Source organism: Cervus elaphus, chromosome 5 (genome assembly GCF_910594005.1).
Source record: "Cervus elaphus chromosome 5, mCerEla1.1, whole genome shotgun sequence".
Classification (NCBI taxonomy): domain Eukaryota; kingdom Metazoa; phylum Chordata; class Mammalia; order Artiodactyla; family Cervidae; genus Cervus; species Cervus elaphus.
This window is the reverse complement of record NC_057819.1, coordinates 100,958,401-100,978,521: the sequence shown is the minus strand read 5'-3', so window position 1 is coordinate 100,978,521 and position 20,121 is coordinate 100,958,401. Positions and strand designations below refer to the sequence as shown.

The following is a 20,121-nucleotide window of genomic DNA, read 5'->3' as shown; positions in this document are numbered from 1 at the left end:
TTTCTTCTTTTTTTTTTTCAAGACTCATTTCAGACACAACAGTATCCACCAGTACAGGGTTTTGTGAGACTTCCCTTTCAGGACCTGAAACCCCATAAAATCAAGAATCTGGGCCCTTAGTTAATTCGTCGGAATTGTTTAATTTCACCCCAACACACCCACCCACCCACCCCACCCCCCACCATGCTAACAACAACAACGAAAATCTGGTACACTTCTTTTTTGGACCGGGACTGAATTAGTTTAAAATAATTAGTGAACTCTCTTTTGTAATCTGCAGATAATAATTAATTTAAATCACATCATTCTTTTGCTAGCCCAAACACGCTATCCAAAAGAAAAACTTTATCTATTTTCAAACTGTAAGATAAATGGAGGACGCAGGAGTGACGTTCATCGTGCACCGAATTAGCCCCAAATTGCAAATCCCTTTGCCACCTCCCAAGGGATTTGTGGCCGTGGAGCTGGAACTTCCTGGGAACCGGGCCGGGGTCCCCAACAGCGAGACCAGCTGCTGCCCTGGGGCGGGGGGCGGGGGGTGGGTGTGGATCCCAGAGTCCCGCCAAACTGAGGAGAAGGCAATCAGTGTCTGCCTTGGATCTGGGATTAGGGGGACTGACCGCTAAATTTTCCGCAAACCAAGCAGCTTGTCTCAGCTCAGCGCACAGGAGGCCAACCCAATCGGCCATCGTCAGGCGCGCGAGTGGACCGGCTCTCCCGGCCCCACCGGCCCCACAGCCCAGGATTTCCCGGAACGCGCCTCCCACCATCTCCACCACATCCACGCAGCGGGAAATGCTCAGGAACCCTCGATCGCTAGGCCCGGGAGCAGCCGCCCGGGTCCCGCCCGCGTCCGCGTGGCGCCCCACTCACCCACGCACTCGTTGGCCTCGCGGGCGGTGGCGCGCTGCCAGGGCCGGTCGTAGTGGAAGGGCTTGCAGCGGTCACACTCCGGGCCGGCCGTGTTGTGCCTGCAGTCGCACACCAAGCTGTCGTCGCGGTCGCGCACGCAGCGGGCCGCGTGGCCGTTGCACTTGCAGCGGCCGCCCACCTGCAGGTCGGACACGGCGTAGAAGTACGAGTCGCGCGCCAGCTCCGAGTCGTCCTCGTTCTCGTCGCCGAACGTGTGCAGGCGGCTGAAAGCCACGCGGATGTCGGTGGCTGTAACCCAGTCCTGCAGCACAGGCGAGTTGTCGAAGTCGTGCGCCGATGGTCGCCCGTCCAGCGTGCTGAAGGCGATGAGGCCGCCCGAGAGTGGGCGCATGTCGGTGTGTGAGTCGGTGCACACGGCCTCCTGCTCGTTCTGTTTGGTGATGGGCGCGCGGTGCGGCCGGTTGTACATCTTGCGGCACTGCGTGGAGTAGAACTGAAAGGGCACCCACGTGCGCCCGTAGTCCATGGACTTGTAGATGGCCATGGACTCGGGCCGGGGCGAGCAGAACTGCAGGCTCACGTAGGTCACCTCGAACTTCTTGCCGAGCGACAGCGTGAGCGTGACGTTGTGCGGGAACTGCAGGTAGTTCTCCGACTGCCAGCACGTCAGGTTGTGCGGGTTGTTGAGATCGGTGAGGAAGGCGGGCGGGTGCGCCTTCTTGGGGTCCGACGCGTTGCAGAGGTGGCAGGAGCGCAGCCGTTCCTCGCCGCGCTCGCTCACCACGCAGTAGCGCGCCGGGGGCCGGCCGCAGGTGCTGGACACGCGCACGTCCTTGCCGAAGGCCGCGTTGACAAAGTCCGGGATGCAGCGGCGCGGGTGGCCGTTCTCGTCCGAGCAGGGGTCGGGCTGCGCCGCCTGGCCGGCGAACATGCTGAGCCCCGGCCCGCCGCGCGCCGCGCCCACCAGGCACGCCACGGCCGCCAGCGCCGCCAACGCCTCCCACACTGCGCGCATCGTGCTGCGTCCAGCCTGCCCCGGCCCCGCCGCGCCGAGGAGTCGGTCCGCCCGCCGCAGAAGGCGCCTGCGGAGAGAGGGGAGCCGCGCTCAGCCAGCCTGCCCCGCGCCCTCCAACCCCGCGGCGGGGCGGCGAGCGGGGACGCGGGCGAACGCCCGGCTTCCCCCGCACCGAACGCCCGCCTCGGTCCCCCGCGTCCCAGGGGCAGGCGAATCCGGGGACCCCCGGCCCCGCACTGCCCGCGCCTCCTCTTCCCCGCCGGCGGCGAGCCGGGGCCGCGGGCAATCTCTCGGATTCCCCGCCACCGCCACGCCGCCCGAGGGTCCTGCCCGCGCCCGTCTGCTCGTCCGCCGCCGCCCCGCCCGCACCCCTCAATTCGGGCGCGGGACAACTCATAGAGCCCCTGAGCTCGCACGGCCCGCGCCCCCTCCTCCAGCAGCCCGGGCTTCCCGCTCAGCTGGCCCAGATCGCACCCCCGGCCGGCGAGTCCGCGTTCGGGACTTTACCTCAGGAGAGGGCAAAAGAGAAAGAAAAGTTTGCCCGGCCCCGGCCGGGGAGCCCGCGCGCCGGACGGCGGAGAGCCTCTCGCTGGCTGCTAGCAGGCGCGTCCTGCCTCAGCGCGGGCTTGCCAGCTCCATGCCCGGCGCGGCCGCCGCTGCCCCAGCCCCGGCCCGGCCCGGCCCGGCCGCCGCCGCCGCCTCTCCCGCCCGAATGACGACGCGGCCGCCCGGCTCCCGCCGCTGCCGCCGCGGTGCGAGTGCCGCCCAGCCCGCGCCCGGGGCGCACACACTCCCGCTGGCTGGCGCGCACTCACACACGCACGCACGCCCCCGAAGGCTCCGCCGCCGCCGCCGCCGCCGCCACTCGCGCAGGGAGTCGGGGGCGGAGGGGAGCGCGGGGGCGGGGGGCGGGGCCGCCGGGCGGGGCGCCGGCCAATAACGTCGGCTGGCAGCCGCCGACTCCCGAGCCAAGTTTTCACCCCGGGAAAGAAGAAAGTTAAAGGGAAGCGGCCGGGGACCCGGAGAGAGCGAGGGTACGAGCGGGTGGGAACCGGGGCGCCCGAGAAGGAGAAGCGGAGACAAAGGGAAGCGAGGAGAGCGCCCGGGGAAACCCCGGAGAGGGGGCTGGGCCCGGCGCGCACCCCGCGGAGGGAGGAGGGGCGGGTCGGGGACCGTCCGCGTCGCCCGGCTCCTCGCTGCCCCGGGAGCCCAGCAGGTTTCCGCCGGCCCCACGCCCCGGGGGAGCGCGCAGGCGAGGGAGAGGGGGCGATTTTTCTCCCTCCTGGTCCCGGGCAAACACATCTGTGTTTGTTTTCTTTGCTGAGCCGGGGTCGGGCCTTCCTCTAACCCAGCGTGATGGCCCTCGTGGCACCGCGTCCAGGGCCGTGCCCCGTGGGCAGACAGCCCGGAATCGTGAGGAAGAGGGAGCCTCTGCTGGCTCGCCCCTCCTACCCGCAGCCCCTGGCATCTGGAGGGAAAGAGCTGCTCTCACGTCCCCTCAGAGTTGTCACTGTTCGGTGGGCCTGTCTGTAGAGAAAGCAGCCCCTTTCCTACCTGGGGAGTTCTGGTGGGCTGGAGGCTGAAGGGGGACAAAACTAGACAGCACCTGGACACTGGCCAGCACCCCCCAGGCCTCGGGCTGGCGGTGGCCTAGCCCTCCCCGGATCCACAGGCAGCCTGATAAGGTGCTTACTGGCTCAGGGTGCAAAGGTGCTGTAGCCCATACTATCTGCTAGGAACCCATAACTGCTTTGCAGAGTTGGTGTGAAAGTCCATTTTGCAGATGAGGGAGGAAACAGTTCTCAGGAGGTGAAGAGAGTTGCCTAAGATCTTCCAGCCATAGAAAGCTGGCTCCTTCCTCTCCTCACATTTGTCAAACGGATCATCCCACCCAATTCTAGTCTAGTGGGACATCCTTGTGGCCACCCAGCTTCTTGCCTCCTTCTCTGCCACCTTAACTGAAGGGCCGAAGACAGTGACGGTATTCTTTGACCGTCTTCCAGCAGCAGCCAAAGCACTTCAGGGGAAAAAATACACTGGGCTGAGAGTTTTGAACTGAACTGCCAGTTGTTAACTTTTAGATGAGTGAGCTGGTAACAGGCCTGGCTTGAAAACTTGGGATACTGGTTCTGGCCCAACAGCTGGCTTGCTGCATTAGCCCCATTGAGTGTCTCGTTTTGTCTTATTGGTATTTTCATAAACTCTGGGAGTCTAAGAAGGGGCCTCAGGGCTAGTCTGGCCCAGCTCAGTCTGTTTGGAAGACTGCCTACCCCAGCCTCCCTGAGAGATGGCCACCCAAGCCAGCTCTTCTAGGGATGGAAGTTCACTGCAGCCCAAGGAAATAAATCCACTTCATTGCAGGACTGGCTGGATTCATCCTCTGCCCTGGGGTAGAATTTTAACTTTGTCTTCTTGTGCCGGGTACCACTCTCTGCACTGTTTGTTTATGCCATGGCAGAGGAGGATTTCAGGTGACTTACAAGGGTACTTAAAACAAGGCAAAATAACATAAATTAAAAAGTGAGGTGGAAGAAGAGAAACGTTTCTTTTTTTCTGTTTAACCCCGTGGACTGTGAAATCTCAATGGCGTCCTGAAAGGCAACGTGGTGGTTTGGAGTTCCAACACCCTTTGGAGTCAGAGTGTGACCTTGGCAACTTTTGCATCTTTCTGTGCCTTGGTTTCTTCATTTATAAAAGGGGGACAATAAGCTCTACCTCATAGGGTTGTGAGCATCAGATGAGTTAACACATGTGAATGTTATAGCTTCTAATATGTGTACACAAATATTGTCCTTAGATCATCTCCGTGGGTGTACTTTCATATACATGTATATGTGACTGTACATAAAGCCAGGCACCCAAGTGGATGTAGACATGTTAGTTGGTAGTATGACATTACTAGATCTTCATAGAAATTTTAAGTTATTTAAAGAAGAACATTTAATTACATGGAAAGATATTGGTGACATATTATAAAATAAAAAAAGCAAATTACGAAACACTACACCCCCCCAAAAGTTAAGCATGGTATCCTCTCATTTTTATTTTTTTAAAATATGCATAAAAGGACAACATTGATAATTGTGGGTATCTCTGGATAGTGAGGTTACAGGCGATTTTGGTTTATTTTTGCTTGCCTCTTCTTGATTGTGTATGATAAAATAAGGAGAGCTAAGAGAAGAAAGAAAAACCACAAGGGAAGACAAAGCAGAGGTGGGAATAAAGGTAAAATGGCTCTGGGGCTGCCCTATTCACTTCCTGGGGGTGGGCCACAAATTTGTCCTGAAGCTTTTCCAAAGCCCAAGTGAAAAGGAGAGAATGTCAGTCACACAATTTCCAGTGCCTGTGAGATAAAAACAGACCTATTACTCAAAAGAATTACAACTATTCTTAGTACTAAAATCAGTCAGGAATTTGTCCTGGAGGGCCTCCTAAAGAGACCACAGTGTGAGGTAACGAGCAGACACCCTCAGCATCCCCAAACTTCACGGAGGATTTCTGTGATGGGCCATCGTGTAAGCTGATAGCATCACACCAGAACGTGAGTCAAGAAGATGGCCTGACAAGGACAGGTCTGAAAAAGGCACGCCGGGCTACCCCACTCCCTTCCTACCCAACATGGTCTAGTTTGGAATATCTTTAGGACCAGATTGGCTAGGGCTCTGAAGCCTTCCTTTGGCTATGTTGTTTCTGTCCCAGAGGTTTTTTAAAAATATCTATTTATTTGTTTGGCTGTGCTAGGTCTTCGTTGTGGCATGCAGAAAAGCTCTAGTTCCCTGACCAGGGATCGAACCTGGGCCCTCTGCAGGGGAAGCGTGGAGTCTTCACCATCGGACTGCCAGGGAAGTCCCCCAGTTCTTTCAGTGAGTTCTCACAGGACACTTTGCTGACCACCCACCGTGTAGCCTCTCCTGACGTCCTCTTAATTTGTCAGTGTCCCTATAGCATACTGTCCTTTGAGGAGGCAAATGAAAAAAACAGATGTCCAAGTGTTGTGAGAGCCTCTCAAAGTGACAGTTATAAATACACACCCAAAAAGGCGTGTCAGGCTCTGAGCAATGGGATTTACAATACAAACTGATGTTCAGAACACCACAGTGAGTTTCTTGGGTGAGAAAACATATTCCCAGGTGTTTGGGCCAGGAATGCAGTCAGGGGGTGGGGTGGGGGGTGGAGGGCAGCACACCATTCTTGACACCTAAGCCTTACCTGAGAAGCCTGAGAATCACCCTAGGAAGATGAGAATGTGGAAGTTTCAGAAAACTTAGAAGTAGCCAGAGTAGTGGTAGTGGTGGTGTTTAGTCACTAAGTCGTGTCTGACTCTTTTGTGACCCCATGAATTGTAGCCCACCAGGCTCCTCTGTCCATGGGATTTCCCAGGCAAGAATACTGGAGTGGGTTGCCATCCTCCAGGGATCTTCCCGACTCAGGGATCAAACCCATGTCTCCTTCATTGTCAGATGGATTCTTTAACGCTGAACCACCAAGGAACACCATACCCAGAATAAGAGGAAGAAAAGCAGGAGACTCAGGTGTCCTAGAAACCAGTGGGCAAGTTTCAAGCAAGGAGGAGTGTGAGCAGTGTCACATGCCTTCAAGGTCAAGATAAGATCTGAAAGAGTCCTTTGGATTGAATGACAAGGAAGTCCTTGGTGACCTTGACTCGTAGTGGCAGAAGAGTGATGGGGACACAAGCCAGACCGCCCCAGGTTATGGAGTGAATGGGAGGTGAGAAAGTGCAGATAGCCAGTGAAGACAAGTTTCCAGAAGTGTGAAAACAAGTGGCAGGAAAGAGATAGGGTGATTGGAAGGTGACATGGGATTGAAGGAAGCTTGAGATTTTTTATTGTTGTTTATAAGATAAGGCTATTTGAACGTGCCTAAATGTTGATAGGAAGGAGAAGAAGGAGGTTGAAGACAGATAAAACTAGCCTCGTAAAAGGGGTGGTCAGGTGGTCTGAAAGCGTCTCTTGTTTCAAAGACATAAGAAGTAACGCCACCTGCTGAGAGCAAGGGAGATTTGGAAAGGCAGGAAGTCTTGATTGGGTCATTAATGAGAAGGGGACAATGCAGGCCGGTCAGAATTCAAAGACCTATTGAGGTTGGTGACCATCCAGGAGAAAGAATGCCACCCAGGACAGTCATGCCCCAGCAATGCTCAGTGGCCACTGTGTAGACCTGGGGAAAGCAGAATGACCCGATTAATCCATAGTTGAAGGTTTTTTGTTTTGTTTTTTTTCCAGGAGGTGGGGCAGAGGGACAAAGGGAAGAAGTTGGCTGATGTGATGGACAACAGAAACAAAACTCAAGAGAGAAGGTAGTGAAGACAGGCCACCAACGGCAGAGGAAACAGAAAGGCCAGGATCTATAGCCGTGCTGGTGGCTCAGACAGTTAAAAAAAAATCTGTCTGCAATGCAGGAGACCTGGGTTTGATCCCTGGGTTGGGAAGATCCCTGGAGAAGGAATTGGCAACTCACTCCAGTATTCTTACCTGGAGAATTCCATGGACAGAGGAGCCTTGTGGGCTACAGTCCATGGGGTCACAGAGTCGGACAAAACTGAGCAACTAACACGTTCACTTTTCAAGACAGTAACCAGGGGACTTTCCTGGTGGTCCAGTGGCTGAGACTCTATGCTCCCAAGGCAGGGGGTACAGGTTTGATCTCTGGTCGGGGAACTAGATCCCACAGGCCACAACCAAGAATTCAAATGCTGAAACGAAAAGATACTGCATGCCACAGCTAAGACTCGGTATGGACAAATAAATAAATATTAAAAAAAAAAAAAAGATAGCAACCAGTAATCACACATGGCTCATTTCATTTCAATTTGAATGAGCTAAAATGCATTAAAATTTAAAGCTCAGTTCCTCTGTTGCCCTGAATTGGAGAGAGAGAGCATCGATAAAGAACATTGCTATCGTCACAGAAAGTTCTATTGGACAGAGCTGGTCGGGAAGCTCAGGAAGATAGACGACATGAGTTGGGAATAACTGAGGAGACCATGGTCTAAAACTGGATGCCTACAGCAAGAATTCCAGAGGTGGAATAGCTCTAGGTGATGACAAGGCCCACAGTGGATGAGGTGAGTTTCCGCTGGGAAGCAGAGAAAGTTAATGGAGATGAAGAAGGTGACCAGACAGGCTGTCCACCCAGGGATGGAAGATCCTCAGGACTGGCACCAGGGCTCGCTGACCTAAATGCTGCTGCGGAAACTGAGCAGGACCCTGTAGGGCTCCTGGGCATGGGACCCTTTCTGTTCAGCCTCCTGACCTTCCAAAGGGCAGGTTCACCTAGTTGCTAAGCAGGGGAGGGGGGGAAATGCAGAGACAAGGGGGGAGCAGTCAAGAAACAGCAGAAGCCTTGGGAGAGGATCCTGGTTCCACCTCAAGTGACGCACAGAACAATAGCTTTGAGCTTTTCTGCAGAACTAAAACCCCCAACAAATGGAAGAAGAGGAAGCATTCACTTGAGGAAGTATTCTTCAGAGATTAGGAGATCAGCTGAGGCCAGATGAAAGGAATCCAGGTTCTGTACACAGCCTGATCATATCAGCAACCCCACCCTTGAACCATTGCTATAAAACTCACCAAATTCCACTAGGTCAGGACACACAGTTTTTGAAGGGCACAAACCCACTGTGTCCCACTTTGCCTAGCAAAGCAATAAAGCTATCCCCTTGTGAAAAGAAAAGCGAAAATGTTAGTCACTCAGACTCTTTGTGACCCCATGGACTGCAGCCCACCAGGCTTCTTTGTCCATGGAATTCTCCAGGCAAGAATACTGGAGAATTTCCTCCTCCGGGGATCTTCCCACTCCAGGGATTGAACGAAGGTCTCCTGCATTGCAGGCAGACTCTTTACTGACTGAGCCACCAGGGGATCCCCTTTTACTTCACCCAAAACTCTTGTCTCCGAGATTCAATGCGGCACCAGTGCACAGAGGCTGAGCTTCTGGCATCAATGTTTTCAAAGAAAGAGAAGAGTGACCTCGGTAGGGAGGAGTCAGCATGGACAAGATGTGGATGGGGGAACAGCTGTGTGGTTCTGGCCTTAGAGGAGCAGGGGTTTGCTGTCAGTTTCATGAAGATCACAACGATGGAGATTGAGGAGGACAAGAGCTCCCCCTGTCTGGGTGCTGGGTGCCTCTGGTGTGGACAAGAACAAGAACAGCTCCTCTGAACCGGGTGAGTGGGGCCTGGGGGAGGGCCAGACTTAGGGGTCAGCATAAAGGTGGGGTGAGAGGAGCAACCAGAGAACAGGGTGAGGATGCAGGGAGGGAACATCCCATAACAGGAGGGGGGTGCTCAGGCCAGTGGTTCACAAGGAAGGACGACAGGAAAAGAGGGCTTCGGAGAAACGAGATGACCCAAGGGACCTTCACCTTGGGCATGACTAAGGGTTTTACTTTTGAAGTCAAACATTTATATAACGTTTGCCATGTGCCAAGTCCTCTTCTGAGCACTCTGTCAGTCATGAACTCATAATCCTTGTAAGAATCTTATGAGATGGGGTAGTCCTAGCTCCATCTTACAGAGACTCGGGAAAGTTGCTGAAGCTCATATCACTGATGAGTAGAAGAGCAGAAATTTGAATTGAAATGGTCTGGTTGCAGGGTTCAGAGTTCTTAGTCGGCACCTGTGGGCAAGATGGGATTAGTTGACGTTATCTGACACAAATGGGTCTCAGCTGTGTCTAGACAAGAGAAGGGGTCCAGGTGGACCAGAAGTTTGAGCTGTGACCTGGCTTGACTGTGCTTCTGAGCACGTCCGGTCCAGTTAAGAGAACACACATTAAATGAAGTGGTTTCCATAGACTGGAAATTATAGCAGTGGAGGATTTTGATGCAGTTACCTGGCCTCCCCAGAAAAGTCAGTGGGGTCTGAATTGATTGTATTACTTTTGGAAACAGAAAGAACTTGACTCAAACAAACCTTGATTCCAACTCACAACTTCATTGTGTGACCCTGAGCAAGTTGCTTCACCCATCAAGTCCCCAGCAAAATGGGGACCATCACACTTACCTTATCAAGTGATTAAAAATGCACCTGTAAAAGGAAAGAAGCTGGCAGACTGAGTATATGACAGTTGAGGGTGTTTGGGGTTTGTTTGTTTTTTAACTATTCATAATCCTCAGATCACTCACCCTGGACGAAGTTAGGGGCCTCCTCTCATTTTGAAGCTTTGAGAGCCCAGCTCACCTGGTCAGCCTCGTGGAGACACTCAAGGGATCACAGGCCCCTGGACTTGACACCAGGAGATCTGGCTGTTCTGGAAAGAGTGCGGGAGGGCACGTGGGTCTAGAGCGTAGGTTTCCCTGAGTTTGTCCAGGCCTCAGTGCTGTCGATCAGCTTCTTCAGTTGCCCACCCCTACTGCCGGCTTCTTGGCTGAGGATTCCGGAGTTGGGCAAAGAAGCCCATACAAACCCCAAACCCGCCAAATCCCTTAATCTACCGGAGCTCTTTGAAGGGGTGAAAACCGCCTGTGGATAAGGGGAACCAGCAGATGTAATTTATTCTCATTTGCAAAAAAAAGCTTTTGACAGGTCCCACCCTGAATGCTATTACAATGAAGAAAATGGGTCACCATCCGGGGAAGCTTTGTCAAGGGTGGAAGTCTGGCCGTGAAGGAAGGAAACAAAGGGTGCACATAAAAGAACAGTTCTCTGGGGAGGGGGAAAATTATGGGGAACCTCTGGACCCAGAGCTGGTGCTCGGCTCACTGAATACCCACACACAGTCTGAAGGAGGGGATCCCCTCACAGGTAGAGGTGACACTCGAGCAACATAAGGCAGAAGAAGGTAAACTGGAGGATCTTTAGAAGTTGTCTGAATGGCTCATGGGACACAGACAGGTTCAGCAGAAGGTGATGTGTTGGGGACAAGATCATCTGAAGGATTTGTTTAAAGGGTGAAAGATTATCAAATGCACTTGAAAATACTATTTTCGGACTGTAGTACAAACTCCTTCCTTAAGATAAGTACTCCGTGGAGGTGCTATTGGCATTTGGGGCCAGACAGTTCTCTGGGCACAGTAGTGCTGTGTCCACTACAGGATGTCAGTGTCCCTGACTCCTGTCTACTAAAAGCTTCTAGGTCCCACTCCCCACATATGCACGTCACTGTGACAACTGACAAATGGGTCCTCTCATTTATAAGTCCCCCTAGAAGAGCCCCCACTCCAATCCCATCTTAGCTCAGGGTCTTCCTAAGGCCAAAAAGGTAAGAGAACTGGAAATAAAAACAGAATGCATTTGGGTTTAGGATCTTCTGGGAAGTTCTAGTCATCACATCTCAAAATGATTGCGATAAGTGCTAGAAACACAAATAAAGCAGAGGAAGGGGGCACAGTGCCAGGAGAGGAGGTGGATTTTAGACAAGGTACTTGGGGTAGGAGAGGCTCTGAGAGGGATCCAGTAGAGCTAAGTGAAGAAGGGAGCTGGGGGGATATGCTGGTGGCAGGGGGACAGTGGGAGTGTGCATTCCAGTGGAAGGAAACGGCAAGTGCAAAGGTCCTGAGGCAGAGCTTGACTTGTGTAAGGAACACGAGCAAGGGGCTTGGTGAGCAAGATGGGAGTGCTGGGAGGTGAGCTCAAAGAAGTCGCCATGCAGGCCGGAAAACACAGGGCTTTGCAGATTTTGAGAAGGAATTTGAGCACTCAGTGATGAATTCTGGGTACCTCCAAGGCTTTGGAGGCTCTTCCCATGGCTCTTCATATCATAATGCTTCTCTGACTAATCCATCAACTTCTCGAGAGAGGAATCGGGTCTTTACTGTTTGAATCCCCATGATTTAACCGATTGCCTGGCACAGGATGGAAATGTACTACAAACTCACTAAAATCAATCAAAGCCCAACATTATGGACAAGTGATGTCACCAACTGAGGTAGGTTGAAAAATGTCCTCCACCCCCACCCTCAGAGATATCTGTGTTAATTCCTGGAACCTGTGAATGTTACCTTATGTGGCAGAAAATGAGTTTCAGCAGATGTGATGAAGGTAAAGGATCCTGGGATGGGAAGATCATCCTGGATTATTTGAGTGGGCCCTAAATGCCATCATGTGTCCTTATAAGAGGGAGGGTGGGGGAGATCCAACAAAATGGAAAAGGGAAGGCAAAGACAGAGGCAGGAATCAGAGTGATGTGGCCACAAGCCAAGGAATATTGGCAGCTACCAGAAGCTGAAAGAGACAAGGAACTGATTCTCCTCCAGAGCCTCTGTAGAAAGCACAGCCCTTGGTTTTAGTCCAGTGACACCAATTTCAAATTTCTGGCCTCCAGAATTGTGAGAAAATAAATTGCTGTTGTTTTAAGCCTCCAAATTTGTGGGAATTTGGTACAGTAGCCATCAGAACTAATACACCACCAAATAGTAGAAATGCCAGGCTTCAGCAGGTCCCTTGCAAATCTTATGAGGCAAGCTTGGGGTAAATGAAAGGAACAAAAAGAGGGAGCATTAACACTCTGGCTTTGGAATGTTTCCGAAGTCTTCCTTTGGGTCTTCTTATGGGCTGTGTGGCCATGTCCCCCTGTTCCTTACTTCCTGTAATGCTGAGTTCAGGGCCTCCAACATTAGCTTGCCAGGTGCCTGCCAGGTGCTCCCTCTTTCTGGAGGCCAGGGTCTCAGCATCCTTTACGATTCAAAACACAGTTCAGAAACAAGTTAATAGTCTCCTGGGCCTTTCAGAGAAAAATCACCATGATATCCAGGGATTTCAGTTTGCATGGAGGCCAGAATTCTTCACTTAGAAGTGTTTATGAGGTCAGGCATCTTCTGTTCTTCCAGGGCCACAGAGAATCACAGATCAAGACCCTAGGGGAATAGGTGACTGGGGGACAGTGACAGGCTGAAAAGTGACCGCTGATGGGAGTATCCATTCCAGCCACCACCCAGGGATCAGGGCAGGTCTTGCAACCACCCAGCTTTCCAAGGGCATTACTGTCTGAGAACCCAAAGGAGCTAGGAAAGTATAGGAGCAGCCCTTAGTGAGCATCCATTGAGTCAGGGCTCCCCTTTAACAATGAGGAGCCTGAGGCAGGGAGGCTGAGTGAATTGCCCAGAAGCTGATGTTCTGGGAGATGGCTTCAGAATGACTCCTTGGAATGACTGTGGGTCACCCATTCAACCACACCTAGGGAATACCTGCTATATTCAATTCTGCTAAATTAGGTAGAGGAAAAAAATCATGATTCTGGAGGGGCAAATGATTACATAAAAAGTTTCTATGCTTCGAAAAGTAAGCTTCAGTTAACTGCAAAAATCAATTACGTGGAACACCTTATGTTCCCCAAATGTCAGTAAAATGAGGTATTACGGGTCTACACATCACATGAGGGGAAGACTTAGGGGACCAATTCCAAGAGGTGGTGCAAGATGAGAACAGCCATGGACCATTGACTCCAAATAGATTGAGTAAGTGTGTGGATAATAAGGTATTAAGGGAAAGTAGGAGTGGGGGGGAGGGGAACCTCTCCCTCACTGATGCTACCATCAGGCAGGGGGTACCACTGTGCTAGCCCCCCCAGAATGATGCCAGAAACTAGTCACAAGGCTGAATGGACGTGACCTAGCCTAGGGAGCTACCTCTTTGTCTCTGGCTGAGCACCCTGTTTATGAGGCCTCCCAGGGGTCCCAGGTCTCTGGGACTGGAGGGACCTGGGACACCTGGGTTTGCCAGGAGCTGCCTGGGTGGGCGGCAGGATAGTACAGGCCTGGATCATGCTCCAGGCATACACACTTCCTGATCTTCACACCTCTGCGACCGTGGGTACCAAGGACTGAATGACTGTGTCCCTCCCCCAAATTCATTTGAAGAGCCAATCCCCAACACAGTAGTATTTGGAGCTGGGGCCTTTGTGAGTGACTAACACAACACTAGGTCTTGAAGGTGGAGCCCTCGTGATAGGATTAGTGCCCTTATAAAGGAGACATGAAACTAATAGAATGTGACATATTCATTATATCTAAATTTTTAAAGTTAAATTAATTGTTTTTTAAAGACACATGACAAACAAGACCTTTCTGTCTACCATATGAGGACACAGCCGTCTGCAAACCAGGAAGAGAGCTGTCACCAGTTACCGAATCAGCCAGCACCTTTATCTTGGACTTCCCAGCCTCCAGAACCATGAGAAATGAACATCTGTTGCCCCAGTTGCCCAGTCTATGGTGTTCTGTTAGAGCGGCCTGGACTGACAGTGGGCAAATCATTTCACCTCTCTGAGCATCAGCTTCCTCTTCTGAAAAATGTGGATGGTATTATCATTTGTCCCCTTCCTTTTTTCCTTCCTCCCTCCCTTCCTTCCATAGATATCAGGAGTATAGAGTAAAAAAAAGGCATGTACAAAAGATCCTGAGATGTCCGAAGTCTGAAGCCCTAAAGAAATATAATTTTAATAATGTCATGTGGAACCAGTTAACCCAGTGCCTCTACCATCACCATGGTTACCACAAGGATGCTACCCTCTTGAGAGGATGACAAACTGCCCCAGGCAACAGAAACTCATATACAGGACAGTGCCCCTTGCACTGCAGAAAGACTGGACTTTGGTGTTAATAATGCATGTCAATAATCCTATCCTAATTACCAATTGATAGTCATAATAAGTCAACAAGCATGAATAATAAGTAAATCAAAAGTATCCGATTCAGCTTGGCGTCAAGGTAGATCTGTCAAGAGTGGAGCCTCAGAGCAGCAACCACAGTCATAAACACAACCATAATCACAGCCACAGCCGGAATCACAATCACAACCATCGTCACAACCACAGTCATAATCAAGATCATCATGGCAGCTCACACTTACAGAATGCTGCACTCACTGCCAGGCCTGGTCTGGGAATGGGTCTGCTGGATTTCAGCCAGGAAGCTTGTTGAGGCAAGGGCAGTGGTGGAGAGGCTGGAAGGGAATTTGTGAGAACTTTCTCTTCTTGGAGAAGAGAGGCAGGGGGAGGGTAAGGCAGACCTTAAGCCCCATGACTGGGGGCAGCATCATTCTTGCTCACTAGTATTTGCCCAACACCCAGCACAGAGCTTGGCACATATTAGGCACTCAAAAAAATGTTTACTAGGGACTTCCCTGGAGGTCCAGTGGGTAAGACACCATGCTTACACTGCAGGGGGCACAGGTTCAATTCCTGGTTGGGAAACTAAGATCCCACATGCCATGTGGGATGGCATGGCCAAAAAATAGGAAAAACAACAAAAGCAAACAAAAAAAAATTTTTTATAATGTTTTCTAAATGAACAGCAAGGGGCCTGGCCAGGATGTCCCTAGGGAAGGAGCAGAGGTTTCCTGGTGTCCAGGAGCACATCTGGGCTTGAGGTTAGTGAATCAAATTCTGTTTCCCTGGGTCTTTGATTCCCAGTAACTTCACGTACTTGAAGACCATTCATGCTGTAGGTCACATTGGCCTTGCTTGGAGAACTGGATAATCCTGGCATCATCAACATCTCCTAACCTATGACACAGGCACACATGTACACACACATGTCTCCAGGCTGCAGAGTGGAAGCCTGCCCTTGTCAGCAGGAGCCAAGGACCCTCCCTGGGCTGGGTGCCCTCACCCCAGATCCAAAGGGCTCAGGAGGCGGCTGCCTTCTGCCTGGGCCCCCTCCACTAGGATCTGATTTTCTCATCATCTGGATAGTCTCAGCAACTCACAGCAAAGGGATGAACCAGCCTGACCTTTCTGGAGGTTTGTTTAAAGCAGAACAATGTTTGTCTTGTCCAAACACTATGAATTACTCCAGAGAATCCTGCCCAGTTTTACAATCCGCAGCTACAAACGGCTTACATAAATAGGGACTCGTCCCCTCCCCGTCCCCGCTCTGTTCCTAACAGCATCTCCCTACATCCCAACTTCCCTCCACTCTTCCAGACCTCCCCCTGTGCCCCCTCACCCTTCCTCTCTTCTGAGCCCCAGCCTGGTGAAGGGCAGGTGTCCGTGGTTCCAGGCGATGGCTCGCACCTGGGTTATTGCTGGCACAGATCCCGCCGGTGGGCTGCTCTCCCCAGCGTGGGCCAGGTTTGCCTGGCTCACAGGGAGGGGAGGTGGGGGCGCCCTCTGGGCACATTTGTACTGTCTGTGTGGGGCCTGCAGTGCACAGAGTTAGATCCAGCTGGGAAAGTGTGCTGGGAAGAGGAGGCCCCTAGGTTTGGGGGCAAAACACCCAGTCACCCTGCAACCCACTTGGACCATTCCTTGTCTGACAGGATGCTCAGCACCCCCACAGTTGCTGCTTCATAGGCTGTACATTCAGGGGATCTGAGGTTTCTTCTTAGAAGTGCACCCCACCCACTGCGGGCCTCCAATGGTGGTGGGTAACAGTAAATGTCGTTCTGCCCATCGAATACGGGCCACAAAAAGCAAGAAGGGCCATGCTCCCACTAGGGAAGGGACTGCTGGGGAAAGAGTTCAGTTTGGGCTGGGCTTCCTTAAGTATAGTTTCAGTCCCACATGCATTGAAAGGCTTTGGGGAGCTTGTTTAAAATGTAGATTTCTGGGGATTTCCCTGGTGGTACAGTGGCTAAAACGCTGCCTTCCCAATGCAGGGGACCAGGGTTTGATCCCTGGGCAGGAAACTAGACCCCACCTGCCATAACCAAGAGTTTGCATGTTGCAACTAAAGATCCTTTGAGCCACAACTGGAAAGAAAAAAAAAAAAAAGATTTCTGGGCCCCTCCCCGGCCTAGAGAAGCCTGGAGGGTTGAGGGGAGGAGATAACGTTCAGGTCTGAGATTCACCTCCCTGCATGAAATCCTCTCCAGGCAAGTCCCCGGATTAACTAGCTGGATGACACGCGCCAGCCAACCACTTTGAGTCTCAGTTTCCTCATCTGTACAAAGCCCGGAGAATCTTTAAAAGGCCCCTTCCAGTTCTTAGAATGTGGTTTCAAGGAGAACTGGCTACCAGAACCCAGAAGCAGCAAGGCTGGATGGAAGCAGCAGGAGAAAAAAATCAAGGGAGTCCTTAAACTCCGAGGAGAGGTGTTGGTGAAGACTTGGGGAGTTGCCGGGGAGGGTGCTGCTGGTTGGGGGTGTGAGTGGTATGTGGACTCCTTCCACCGAGGGCCCCACGCTTAGAGCCAAGTGTGACCTCATTTCATCCTTGTTTTGCAGGCAAGGAAACTGAGACTCAGAAGGGAGGAGGGACTTCTGCTCGGAAGTTGGTGAGTGGCGGGGATTCCATCACCGACACACCCTGGAACACCCATCTGGCCATTCCAGAAACGCCCCTTCCAGCCAGCTAGTTCCCTTGTTCCAGCCTCTCTGCGGAGCACGGGTGTGTGTGTGTGTGTGTGTGTGTGATTTAATCGCTCAGTCGTGTCAGACTCTGTGACCCCATTGACTGTAGCCCACCAGGCTCCTCTGTCCAGGGAATTCTCCAGGCAAGAATAGGGTAGTGGCCTGCCATTTCCCTCTCCAGGGGATCTTCCCCACCCAGAGATCCAACCCAGGTCTCCTGCATTATAGGCAGATTCTTTACCGTCTGAGCCACCAGGGAAGCCTATCGCATCTTAGGGATAGAGCTCCTTCTCTTCCCCCAACGGGAGGGTGCCACTGGGCGGGAGGGCCTTGGGCCAAATCTGTCCCACGAAGTGGGTGCTCGGTGAGCCTCCACGGCAGGAAAATCAAGTGCCTGGAGCTTCACCCTGGAGAGAGCCAAGCCGGTCTTACCCACCCCCAAGCTCCGCAGCCGGGCTGGGGGCGCCCTCGGGGCGAGGTCGTCCCGGTTAGGGCAGCGGCTGCAGCGCGCGATCCTCCTTCGCCCGAGGACAGGGAGCGCTGCCAAGGAGAGGCCCCAGCTCTCAGAGCCCTCAGACCGTTCGTGCCCAACACTCGGGGCGACCCGAGGTCAGAAGATAAAGCCGCCGCCCCTCTCTCCACTGATGCTCCGGGGTACACCCTGAGCTGGCAGGAATGGCAAGCCGGAGGCCCCGAAAGGCACGCTGTCAGCTCCCCAGCCCCGCTGCTGGCAAAGACCTGGTGTCGCGGGAACTCGGGATCGAACGTCTGGTGCGGGTCGGGACAGTATCAGCGCGTCCTGCCTCTACGATCTCTGAGTGTGCACTGGGATCGCGTTTCCACTTTGGAGATCCAGAAGCTTACCGAGCGACCGCGGGCAGCCGCGCGCGGCTTGCACTCCCCGGCCCAGCTCCAAAGTCCGCGCCTCGGATTAGCTGCGCCTCCCTTCCAGTTCAGCATTTGATTTTCTAATCAAGCTCTTTGTCCCCTGCGGCCTGAACCCGAGCCCCCTGCTTCCCCATTTCCCCTTGGGCCCCGCCTGGGTCTCGCTCTCGCCCGACTTTCCCGTCGAAGGCAGTCGAGTGAGTGATTCGGGAGCCGAGGCCGAGGCCGGCGGGTCCGCGGCGCGGGCCGGACTGTATGGAAATGGCCCGAGGAGCCGGCGGGCGCGGCGGCGATTTATTCTGGGAGTGACAGCCCCTTTGAGCGCTCAGCGAATGGCATTTTCTGTCTGTGAAAGCCTTTCTTCCCACCTCTGTTCAGATTAGCCCGGGGGATGAATGCGCCCATTATCCAGCCCGCTGACCATTCTGAAACGCCAAATTAATTACTAAGCACTGAATCAGGCGCCGGGGCCGGGGCACCGGGAGGTGTGAAAATAGCGAGCGACTGGAGCTGGGGAAGGCGAGGGGCGCAGCGCCGAGAGGCCGGGCGGGGTGGCCTGGGGCGCGGGCGCGGGCGCGGCGGGTCTGGGGGCGGGCTTGGCCGGCCGCCGAGCGCGACCTGCCGGCGTGACCGGGCGCGACCGCGGGGCGAGCGGGCTGCCGGGGCCCCGAGCGGGCGGCAAGGCGCGGAGCCGGGTGGCGGCTCCCGCGGGTTGGGCTAGCCGGGGGTGCGGCCGGAGCGCGCCAAGTGCGCGGGGCGCGGGGCCGAGGCTGGAGCGTGCGCGGGGCGCCGGTGCCTCCCGGGCATCACCGCCCGGGACAGCTGCCCCCAGACGGCCCCAGTCCGCGGGCGCCCCGCCGTCCCCTCCCAGGCGCTCGCCGCTCCAGCTGCCCTCCGAGGCCTTCAAACTTGCGCGCTGCCCGGCCATCACGACCCCCGGCTCGAGCTCCCCGAGAGCGGGGCCGCCCGGAGGCCGCCTCCCCGGGCCCGGATTCCGGCTCGGCGGACCGCACTTACCTCCCGAGGCGCCGGGCGGGAGAGGGAGGCGAGCTCTCGGCGGCTCCCGCTGGAGTGCGCTGGGCGCAGGGAGCGCGCGCCTTTAAGACTCTTCCCCGAGACTCCGCCAGGTGGTGTCAGGCCGGCCGGGCCCTCTCGGCTCGGCACCCCCGCGGCCACCCTGCTCCCCAGCCCGCCCCGGGCGGAACCCGGCCGCTCGCTCCCCCCTCGGCGCCCCGCCGAGCCCGCGCCAGCGGAGTGGAGCCCGAAGCTCGGGGGGACAGGATGGGCGGTGATTTGGGGACACACGGATGCTCAAGAGGAAGGCATCCATCCTACCCACTCTAGCTTAGGCGGATGGAGGAATTTCTCTTTGGCCGGATGCTGGGGGTGGGGGAAGAAGAGGCGAGGATCGAGAAGTCTAGTCCGAGGACGTGCGGTTCGGTCCTCACTGTCATCACCCCGGGACGCGCCTGAAGTCCGCGCTAAACTGGTCCTCTCGTCCTTGATCCAAGATGGCGAGTGACACGCCTCCCCCAGTCACCGCTGACATGACCGAAGCGTTAGAGAACTGTCGCCACTTAAAACTGGGGCTATAGGAGATTCACACTTCCGAAACAAAAGTTTTAGAGGACCCATGGGAAGGTTGAAGTAACTCCACCTTGGACAGGCGAGAAGCCGGGGTCGGCCTGGGATGCGCAAAGAGCACCCCTCTCTCCTGATGCCCCTAGGAGCCCAGGGGAGAGAGCTCGCGAGCCGCCGGCATCTGGGGACCCTCCGCAAAGCTCACCGCCGGCTGCAGCGCACACGTTTGCAGGCATAAACTGTGATTCTAGCTTCAGGCCATTATTAAAATTTTATATGTGTCTTCTCTTTCAAAAATAATTTTTTTACATTTGTTGACATTTCAAACTGCACTAATAGTTAACTCAGTTTTTCTGTCTTCATCGTTCACTGCTATTTCTTTTATATAAACGTATTCCTCATCCCCGAGTTCCTTATTTTGAGTAATCTCTCACATAACTGAAACTTACTTTTGAGTAACGGGGGAGGGGGTGGGGGAGGGCATGTGGGTGGTGGACTTTTTTAGTCTGTTTATGTC

General features: G+C 54.0%; 1 protein-coding gene across 3 annotated transcripts in view; it reads right to left on the bottom strand.

The window, feature by feature from the left end:
- The window catches only part of NTN1 (netrin 1), a 206,520-nt gene extending 187,327 nt beyond the window's left edge, over positions 1-19,193 (bottom strand). Inside the window, exons 1-2 of one of the 3 annotated variants that reach the window (XM_043903824.1) lie at positions 19,041-19,193; positions 874-1,955 (exon numbers count right to left, since the gene is read on the bottom strand). In XM_043903824.1, the coding sequence (XP_043759759.1) occupies positions 874-1,888 (1,015 nt within the window). In that variant the 5' untranslated portion in view covers positions 1,889-1,955; positions 19,041-19,193. Of the gene's footprint in view, positions 1-873; positions 1,956-2,395; positions 2,752-19,040 lie in introns of those variants that run through there. The other 2 variants (XM_043903823.1, XM_043903825.1) reach the window with 2 other exon arrangements.
- Between the last annotated feature and the right edge of the window lie 928 nt (positions 19,194-20,121).